The following is an 11,223-nucleotide window of genomic DNA, read 5'->3' on the forward strand; positions in this document are numbered from 1 at the left end:
AACACCCATTTGGTACCAATGATGTTGTGGTTGTTGTCGTGCTTCTCAACTAATGTCCAAACTTTATTTCTCTCAAAGTTGTGTAGCTCTTCATGCATGGCATTTATCCAATCCGGATCTTCCAAAGCTTCTTCAACCTTCATAGGTTCAATGCTAGAGATGAATGAATAGTGTTCACAAAAGTTAGCTAAACGAGTTTTTGAGCGAGTGATTCTCCCGGTTTGGATATCATTGTAGATTTTCTCGATGGGATGGTCTTTAGCAATTCTTGCTCGAACTCGTGAAAGCTTTTGCTTGGATCTTGGTTGAACATCTTCTTCATCTTGTTCTACTTCTTGGCCTTCTTCGTTGTTGACGTTGTCGTTCTCTTGTCGTGGTGGAGAAGGAGGTTGTTGGCGTTCATCTTGGTGCACTTCCTCGTTTTCTTCATCTTGGTGTGTCCCACTTGTGGATGCTTCCGTATCAACTCTTGGTTCACCTTGTCGTGAGGTAGAAGCTTCCACTTGGATGGATGAGGTACTCTCCTTCACCTCCGTTGGACGAATCTTGCCAATAGAAAAGTCTTGGATTGCTTCCGAAGGGTCTTTGTCTCCTACATCAATTGGCAATTGCTCTACTTGTGAGCCGTTAGATTCATCAAACTTCACATCTACCATCTCTTCAACCTTTCAGGTGAAATTATTGTAGACACAGTATGTGTGAGAGTTTGAGCCATAACCAAGTAGGAAACCTTCATGAGACTTAGGAGCAAATTTAGAACGACGATGCTTATCAAGAATGTAGCACTTTGAGCCGAATACTCGAAAGTATCCAACTTGTGGTTTGTTACCGGTGAGGAGCTCGTATGCCGTCTTGCCGAGTAGCTTGTGAAGATACAAGCGATTTGTTGCATGACAAGCTGTCTCAACCGCTTCCGCCCAAAAGTGCTTTGGCGTCTTGTACTCATCAAGCATCGTTCTCACCATTTTGATGAGTGTTCGGTTCTTCCTCTCAACAACTCCATTCTGTTGAGGTGTGTACGTAGCCGAGAACTCATGTGAAATCCCTTCTTCGTCAAGAAAGGTGTCCACATTTGCGTTCTTGAACTCCGTTACATTGTCGCTGCGAACCTTCTTGATTTTCACTTCAAATTGATTTTGGGCCTTCCTAGCGAAGTTTTTGAAGATCTTTTGGACCTGCGATTTATCATCGAGAAAGAACACCCACGTAAATCTTGAAAAATCATCAACTATAACTAGACCAAAAACATTTCCACCGAGACTTTTGTAAGCGTTAGGACCAAAAAGATCCATGTGAAGTAGCTCGAGTGGCCTCCTTGTGGTCATGATGTTCTTCACGGGATGCCTTCCTCCAACCTATTTACCTCCTTGACAAGCGCTGCAAAGTCTATCCTTATCAAATATGACATCGTTGAAGCCAAGGATATGATTTCCTTTAATAAGCTTGTCAAGGTTTCGCATACCAACATGACCTAATCGTCTATGCCATAACCAACCTTTAGAAGATTTAGCAATTAAGCAAGTTCTAGGTTGAGCCTTTTTAGTGAAATCTGCAATGTAAAGATCACCTCTGCGTGTACCGGTAAAGACTATTTTATGATTATCTCTATGAAACACTTGGCAATCTACTTCAGTAAATAGGACATTGAAACCGAAATCAGGAAGTATAGATACTGAAAGTAAATTGTAGCCAAGGGATTCAACAAGCATGACATTTTGTATGGAGCTATCATCTGAGATGGCCACCTTACCTAGGCCAACCACCTTACCCTTTGAGTTATCACCAAAGGTGACATACTTTCGAGGGTCGTCGTTTTCAGCAAGCTCACGGAACATATCTTTATCTCTGGTCATATGATCAGTACATCCACTATCAAGAACCCATTCCTTTCCTCCAGCCATGTAGCCGCGAAGATTTGCCATAAGACCAAAGTGTCTCATTGCATCATCAAGATCATAGTCACTGTCATCATCATCCTCATCATAGTATCCATGTTCAACATCATCTTGTGATTGATCAATTCCTGGAGAGGGTAATTCATTAGATAAATGATCATTTCTATGGTTATCTTTATGAATTCTAATAGCTTTGGAAATGATATTGCTAATGATTCCAACATCTCCTTTGGCACTCGTAAGATTAGTAAGCTCAAATAAGCAGTCACCAAATTTGGGATCATTGGAACTCATCTAATCAAGGCAATAAACTTATGGAGAATTTCATCTAGATTTTTTAAGGAATAATTTGGAAAGCGTTCCTCAAGAAATCTCCATATAGTGTAGGCACAATCAAGAGTAGGCAAACATTCAATCAAGTTTCTAGGCAAGCCTCTAGTGATAAGATTAACAGTTCTAAGGTTGCGGATCATGTCAATAGACTCATCAAGGGTAGGATGCAAAGGATCAACATGAGGTGCACAAGGGCTAGTAATGTACTTGTTCAAATGATATTCATTGAAAATCTCAAGCATTTCATTTTCCACTCATGAAAATACTCTCCATCAAGTATAGGCACTCTATGTCTAAGACTCCCCAAAGTAGACTCATCCATCTTCCTCCAATGGTGTTTAAACCAAGGCAATGGAGACCAAAGCTCTGATACCAATTGAAAGGATCGAGAAGAGGTGTCTAGAGGGGGGTGATTAGACACTAAGTGCTAAAAGTTGCAGTTTTTAATTTCTTTAAGTTGAAGTGGAGTTTTGGCACAAGTTTAACAAACACAATACATATCAAGCAAGCATGTAAAGAGTATATCAAGCAAGTTAAGCACAAGTTTAATTTGGAGACACGGAGATTTTTGAGATGTGGTTCCGATAGGTGGTGCTATCGTACACCCACGTTGATGGAGACTTCAACCCACGAAGTGTAATGGCTGCGCGAGTCCACGGAGGGCTCCACCCACAAAGGGTCCACGAAGAAGCAACCTTGTCTATCCCACCATGACCGTCGCCCACGAAGGACTTGCCTCACTAGCGGTAGATCTTCACGAAGTAGGCGATCTCCTTGCCCTTACAAACTCCTTGGTTCAACTCCACAATCTTGTCGGAGGCTCCCAAGTGACACCTAGCTAATCTAGGAGACACCACTCTCCAAGAAGTAACAAATGGTGTGTTGATGATGAACTCCTTGCTCTTGTGCTTCAAATGATAGTCTCCCCAACACTCAACTCTCTCTCACAGGATATGGATTTGGTGGAAAGAAGATTTGAGTGGAAAGCAACTTGGGGAAGGCTAGAGATCAAGATTCATATGGTAAGAATGAAATATCTTGGCCTCAACACAAGTGTAGGTGGTTCTCTCTCAGAAAAAGTAGGTTGGAAGTGTAGGTTTGTTCTGATGGCTCTCTCCACGAATGAAGAGGTGGTGGAGGGGTATATATAGCCTCCACACAAAATCTAACCGTTACACACAACTTGCCAATCTCGGTGGAACCGAATTGATAAACTCGGTCGGACCGATTCAGCAAATCTAGTGACCGTTAGGTGTTTCAGTGGGACCGACTGGATCAACTCGGTGGGACCGATGTGCTAGGGTTAGGGTAAATCCAAAACTCGGTTTGACCGATTACTCAAACTCGGTGAGACCGATTTGGGTAATAGGCGAAACAGAGAGTTGGCTAAGCAAACTCGGTGGGCCGATTGCATATCTCGGTGGGACTGAAACTATTGCAATAGGTAACAGAGAGTTTGCAAGCCCATCTCGGTGAGACCGAGATCCCATCGGTGAGACTGAACTGATTAGGGTTTCTGGCAGTGGCTATCTCAACTGAACTCGGTGGCTCCGGATAGAAATAATTGGTGGGGCCGAGTTGGATATTTGGTGTGGGACATTTTTGGAAGTGAGAAAGTGGTTGAGGGCTTTGGAGCATATCACTAAGCATTTCGAGCAAGCAAGCCATTAAGCTACACCTCATCCCTTCTTAATAGTATTGGCTTTCCTATAGACTCAATGTGATCTTGGATCACTAAAATAGAAAATGTAGAGTCTTGAGCTTGGAGCTTGAGCCAATCCTTTGTGCATAGCATTTTGAAGGGGTTCCACATCCTCTAGTCCATGCCACTTCATTGTTGAACTTATCTGAAACATAGTAGGTAAAAGTGTTAGTCCAACAAGAGATATGTTGACATTAATTACCAAAACCACCTAGGGAGCACTTGTGCTTTCATCATGATTAATCGTGTCCCCGGTTATGGACATCTTGAGTATCTGGTTCTTGAATTATCATGTGGATCTCATAACTCTAAATTAATTTGTTGGGATGTTAATTACTCTTAATTAGGATTGAGATGGGGTCTTACCATTCTCAATGATTTTCAACTACCGTGATAGTTAAATAAAATATATTCTTTGTTGTAGGGAAAAATTGGCTTTTCGCAAAAACATTAAACCATAGAGCCTCCACCAGCCATATATGCATGTAGTGATAGCATTTACTTGTTCATTGCTCTACTGTGTTATTTTGCCAGCATATTCTATGTGCTGACCAGTTTTCGGGCTGCAACATATCATGTTGCATACTTTTCAGACGAAGAATAAGGTGCGCTAGGTCGTTTGTCGTGCACTCAGCTATGCCGTTGGAATTGATGGACTCACTTTATCTTCCAAGCCTTCCGCTATTATCTTACCTAGATAGCCTTAAGCCATACTTATTGTAATAAGTTCTTTTTTGAGATATTCGATGTAATAAGTGTGTGATTGCTACTCTATATAAATCCTTCAAATACTGTGTGTGTCAGCATTACCGATCCAGGGATGACACTTATACACAGAGATTTGACCGTTTGAGGTCGGATCGCTACCGAGTCGTATGGTGTGTAGATAGGATATGGCATCGTGTCCTAGTAGGACACTTGTATCCTTAGCCTCTTATATATGTGTGGTTAGACACATGATGTAACCTATGCCAACATAATAACATAGACACGCAGGGAGACCCGACGGTGTGCCCTGTTTGGATCAACGTTTTGGTTTTTAAATACCTACGTAAAGAATACATGCCTCGGTCGGTTGTTTTGTTTCCGACCTGAAATTACTTATTAGCCGGTAAGTTACACCTGTAATCAGAACGCCTTCGTATTATTTTACAACCATCCCAAGCGTGGCCTTACATTTCTCAAGCCAAACATGGAATGGTGCAAGTAGAACCCTGTACTACTGAAATCCTGCTCTAGTTTGGCATGTTGTCCCAAACATGGAATGCACTATCTATTGGCTCAAACCAAACACCCAACAAATTGACAATGCGGACGTTTGCTTTGAATAATAACCTCATCAGATTGTTTGTCTGTAATACCAAAGTGGCTATGGATGAAGAAATGATATACCTCAAACGAAATGAGTGAGGTAGGAATGGAGGGTCAATTAGGCATATAGTTTCCAAAACCCGGCACCCCAAAATAGAATTGCTCAAGAAATTCAGTACTTCTAACACTCAGCAAGGACGATAGCACCATCCAGACGATTGAAAACTGAAAAATCTGGTCACCAGTACAACCAAACATGTAGATAGCACGGGAGCAGGTAAATCGTACATCCTGCATCAATAGAGACTACATCTGAAACAGGGCTAGATTGGCACGTTCATGTCAGATATCTACGCGTGACAGCGGTCCATGTCTTCTCATGCTGCATCCTCTATCTCGATATCCTCTGGAACGCCACGCATATACATAACATTGTTGCACCTGTTGACCAAGGAAAGAACACACCATGAGGGCCAACTAGGTACCAAATGTCACAATTTGATCAAGGAATATATGATGCAAGTGCAGACATCAAATATGGAATCAGCCATTATCGGCATGTAATTTCCGTGAACTGAATACACACAATGATTCTATTTCATCAAACGACAATAAAACATGAGAGCTGCTATACGTACGAGAAATTCTGGTCCGATCTTTGTACGACACCTACCATCAGCCATCCATCACATTATTAGTTTAAGCTAGATGGTCCGATCGCATATTGTACAAGCATCGGACTCTAAATGTTGGATGTGCAGTACTTCCGGTAAAATTTAGAACACATAGTGGTAGATGCATGCTTTAGGCTTTGTACAATGCAAGGTGCTTAAAAAAATAAACCAGTGTTTCTTTAAGCACCAGTGCTTATTTGGAGAGGGTAGACGCTTAATTAGGCATCCCTCATGTGGAAATAGGCACTGATGCTTCAGAAAAAACCCAGGTTATTTTTCTAAGCACTTCCCTAAGCAGTTAGCATTGTACAAGGCCTTAGTAGGGATAGCTCATAAAGTACATAGGTATCAAATCCACTTAAGCTCCCTAGGGGTTGGTGCTCTCACATTCAATTGGGGTGTACAATTTTCTGATTGTGTTGTTGATTTTGACTGGATCATTCGCCTGCTGGGGCCCTTTGCTCAGGCAGGGTATCTTTCTCCCAATGATCTCTCCCGTATCCCCAGTTCCCCACCTGCCCATCCTCATGTCCTTCGTGCGGGTAGAAGGGAAAAGCTTTGGAAAGTGTTGGGTCAAGACCTCAAGGGGGTGGCGCTGTTCACACAATTACCACGCCCAGCACCCCTCTTGCTAAATCCAACTATCGATGATGGTGATCTACTTTAGCAACCGCACCTCTATGCTCCTCTCAACGTCTCGCTATAGATTCTCGCGATCTCATAGCCTTCTTGCCGTCGCTGGCACCACCGAGACTAGCCCTAGGTCATGCTCTTTGGCTCGACGGTATCGCTGGCCTCCGTGCTGGTCATGATGCTGCACTGCCAGGATGATTGTACGCCCGGGACGACGGCCTCACTTGGTGCTTGTGTGATGGCTTGGCTTATTAGGGATGATAGACTACTCATATCAATAAGGAATTCCTTCTTTTCTGGGAGCCCATTCAGACAGAACTCCAAAGTTAAGCGTGCTCAGCTTGGAGTAGTGTTAGGATGGGTGACCGACCGGGAAGTTGCTCCCGGGTGCACACGAGTGAGGACAAAGTGCGCAGAAAAGACTAGTATTGATCTGTGGGGCCAGTCTAGATCCTGCCAGGAGTAACGACCACCGACGGGTGTGTCCGAGGCGTTACAAGTTGGTATCAGAGCCGACCCTCGCGGTTACACGGATGTTTGCGGACAGGTGCGCGGTCATGTTGTTCATGACGTTTGTGACCGTCGTGACACACGGCATGGTACATGTACCGGACTAGATGCACAGACATATGTGCCAAGAGGGAACGTTCCTGGGGCCCGACGAGGACGTCGGTTCCTCTGAGTGGGGGTGTATGAGATGGCCTGACTTATTAGGGATGATAGACTACTCATATCAATAAGGAATTCCTTCTTTTCTGGGAGCTCATTCGGACAGAACTCCAAAGTTAAGCATGCTCAGCTTGGAGTAGTGTCAGGATGGGTGACCGACCAGGAAGTTGCTCCCGGGTGCGCACGAGTGAGGACAAAGTGCGCAGAAAAGACTAGTATTGATCTGTGGGGCCAGTCTAGATCCCGCCAGGAGTAACGACCACTGGCAGGTGTGTCCGGGGCGTTACAGCTTGGTCGAGAGCAGTGGTGGCTCATGCATACCATCCTGCAGAGGTGGTACTGCATCAGGTAAGTATTCGCCTTCCCATCCCTCTACATCTGTTCCTAGCACACTTCGTTGTTGCCCCAACTTCTACTCTGGCGATAGTTGTTTCACAGTCTGGACATATCGAGATTGGCTTAAGCAATGTGTACGGTGTACCAAGTGTTCGATGTTTCTCCCCAATGGGATGGTTTACTCCCTGGGTTGCTATAAGCTAAAGTTGATGGTAAATATGTGGTGCTAAGTTATTTATTGTTCAACTGTATGAAAATATTTAACCTTGAGGAGATGCGGAACCATATGAGTTGTTCTGATTCAAGGCCCTGCATATCCTCTAGTACAGGACTAATTCACACTAGCAAAGGTAAAGGTGATCATAAATTGTTACCTTATCAGTATATCTCCAAGGTTTCCAGAGAATTGTCCATCAATATACTCCTCTGTATTAGCAAGCTGCAAGCAGTAGGAAAGACAGTAACAAAATTAAAAATATTGATCCATCAGAAGGCACTGATAATGTTTAATTTTGACATGCTAATCCATCACAGCTTTAATAATGTAGCAAAACAAAAAAAAGTAATACCTGCAGATTCATGTAAGAGTCCACAGAAACAAGGTACCCTGGGGATGAAAGTATTGTCAGTCATCATTACTGAAGACAAGGGGGTTCTGGGAAATAAAGTTCATACACTAAACAAGGAAATAATAGAAGTGGAAATAAGAAAAGGGCACATATTACCTTTGTACTCCATACCCCATTTCAGTTTGACAATAACAGACTTCCTTGTCAGGTTGTTCAGGAAAGGCTTCGGGTTAACTGGTACAGTGGCCTGCAAAAAGTATGAACCCGTTAGGAAGTGAACGACGAGGTCATATTTCATTGTTGATGGAGTAGATATGACAACATAGGAACATTTCATTGCTTTGACTTCTTTGTTATCAGTAAATTCCATTTATCAACTGCATGATAGTTTTTCAACACGAAAAGCTTACAATTATATAATAAAACATGGAAGATTTTCGACGTTTCACTTAAATTAAATGTCAGAAATGCACATCATGATCTTTTTACAGTAAAAGTCAGGTATTCTGAATCAATTGTCCATATCTAATCATATTTCTTTTGCACTAATAGCAGCTAAAAATGGTTATGCTAGCTCATTAGCAAACAAAAACGCCTGAATATCAAGATCACTAGAAATTTCATGATTTGAGTGCAAAATTTGGAGCGAACACTCTAGCAAAATCTGAAGTCAAATCTGTGTGCGTCTTTGGATTGGAAAACCAAGCTACACAACTGATGCTACTAGAAACGATAAGCTAATGATATCACTTGGTCAACTTGGATCAACATGGATAAGGTAGTGATGATCGAGATCACAATCACTTGAAATGGCAAATTGGCATCCATACCAAGAAAGAAAGGTGCAACAAGATCACTAACGGAAAAAAATCAAGATGTGTTGCCGCTCGTGGTTCTCCGGCAGGGCTTCGTCAAGCACTACGGAAGAGGAGGAGGAGTTGGAGAGGGGGAGGGATGCGCCAGGGGAAGGGTGTGGCTGCCCCCATCCCCTCAATATATATAGGGGGAAGGGGAGAGGGGGAGGCGCCCTAGGGTTTCCCCTAGGGGGCGGCGGCTAGGGCAGATTGGATCTCTCTAGGGAAACCCTAGGGAGACTTGCCCCCCAAGCCAAGCAGGTGGAGGCTTGCCGTGGAGGCGCCCCACCTCCCCAAGTAACATGGGAAAAGGGTGTGGGGGCGCACAACCCCTTAGTGGGCTGGTTTGCCCCCTCCCCTTGGCCCATGAGGCCCTGCAACACTTGTCGGGGCCCCCGAAACACCTTTCGGTCATGCTGGCCATAGCCTGGTACCTTCGGAACACTTTCGGTCTCCAATACCCTTCGCCCAATATATCGATCTTCACCTCCGGACAATTCTGGAACTCCTCGTCACATCCGGGACCTCATTCGGGACTCCGAACAACCTTCGGTAACCACATACTATTTCCCATAACAACTCTAGCGTCAGTGAACCTTAAGTGTGTAGACCCTACGGGTTCGGGAACCATGCAGACATGACCGAGACACCTCTCAGGCCAATAACCAATAGCGGGATCTGGATACCCCTATTGGCTCCTGATACGTCTCCAACGTGTCTATATTTTTTTATTGTTTCATGCTATTATATTATCAACCTTGGATGTTTTATATGCATTTATATACTATTTGATATGATTTTTGGGACTAACCTATTAACCTAGAGCCGAGTGCCAGTTTCTGTTTTTCCTTGAGTATCGTAGAAAAGGAAAATCAAATGGAGTCCAATTGACCTGAAACTTCACGGAACTTATTTTTGGACCAGAAGAAGCCCACGGTGTATCGGAGATGGACCAGGAGAGTCCCGGGCTGCCCACGAGGGTGGGGGGCATGCCCACCCCCTAGGCACGCCACCCTGCCTCGTGGACAGCCCGGAGGTCCACCGACGTACTTCTTCCTCCCATATATACCCATATACCCTAAAAACATCGGGGAGCACAATAGATCGGGAGTTCCGCCACCAGAAGCCTCCGTAGCCACCGAAAACCAATCTAGACCTGTTCCGGCACCCTGCCGGAGGGGGAATCCCTCTCCGGTGGCCATCTTCATCCTCCCGGTGCTCTCCATTACGAGGAGGGAGTAGTTCTCCCTCGGGGCTGAGGGTATGTACCAGTAGCTATGTGTTTGATCTCTCTCTCTCTCTCTCGTGTTCTTGAGGTGGTACGATCTTGATGTATCGTGAGCTTTGCCATTATAGTTGGATCTTATGATGTTTCTCCCCCTCTACTCTCTTCTAATGGATTGAGTTTTCCCTTTGAAGTTATCTTATTGGATTGAGTCTTTAAGGATTTGAGAACACTTGATGTATGTCTTGCGTGGGATACCCGTGGTGAGAATGGGGTATTCTATTGATCCACTTGATTTAAGTTTTGGTGATCAACTTGCGGGTTCCGCCCATGAACCTATGCATAGGGGTTGGCACACGTTTTCGTCTTGACTCTCTGGTAGAATCTTTGGTGCACTCTTTGAAGTTCTTTGTGTTGGTTGAATAGATGAATCTGAGATTGTGTGATGCATATCGTATAATCATACCCACGGATACTTGAGGTGACATTGGAGTATCTAGGTGACATTAGGGTTTTGGTTGATTTGTGTCTTAAGGTGTTATTCTAGTACGAACTCTATGATGGATTGAACTGAGAGAATAGCTTCGTGTTATTTTACTACGGACTCTTGAATAGATCGATCAGAAAGGATAACTTTGAGGTGGTTTCGTACCCTACCATAATGTTCATTTGTTCTCCGCTATTAGTGACTTTGGAGTGACTCTTTGTTGCATGTTGAGGGATAGTTAGGTGATCCAATTATGTTATTATTGTTGAGAGGACTTGCACTAGTGAAAGTATGAACCCTAGGCCTTGTTTCCTAGCATTGCAATACCGTTTACGCTCACTTTTATCATTAGTTACCTTGCTGTTTTTATATTTTCAGATTACAAAAACCATTATCTACTATCCATATTGCACTTGTATCACCATCTCTTCACCGAACTAGCGCAGCTATACAATTTACCATTGTATTGGGTGTGTTGGGGACACAAGAGACTCTTTGTTATTTGGTTGCAGGGTTTCTTGAGAGATACCATCTT

General features: G+C 43.7%; 1 protein-coding gene across 1 annotated transcript; it reads right to left on the reverse strand.

Moving 5' to 3' along the window:
- Positions 1-5,388: 5,388 nt before the first annotated feature.
- Positions 5,389-8,420, reverse strand: LOC119315757 (probable small nuclear ribonucleoprotein F). Its single transcript, XM_037590252.1, has 4 exons — positions 8,279-8,420; positions 8,123-8,160; positions 7,928-7,992; positions 5,389-5,682 (listed from the first exon to the last, which is right to left on the reverse strand). The coding sequence occupies exons 1-4, from the start codon at positions 8,418-8,420 to the stop codon at positions 5,619-5,621; spliced, it is 309 nt and encodes a 102-aa protein (XP_037446149.1). The 3' UTR covers positions 5,389-5,618.
- Between the last annotated feature and the right edge of the window lie 2,803 nt (positions 8,421-11,223).

The sequence above is a fragment of the Triticum dicoccoides genome, chromosome 6A (assembly GCF_002162155.2).
Source record: "Triticum dicoccoides isolate Atlit2015 ecotype Zavitan chromosome 6A, WEW_v2.0, whole genome shotgun sequence".
Classification (NCBI taxonomy): domain Eukaryota; kingdom Viridiplantae; phylum Streptophyta; class Magnoliopsida; order Poales; family Poaceae; genus Triticum; species Triticum dicoccoides.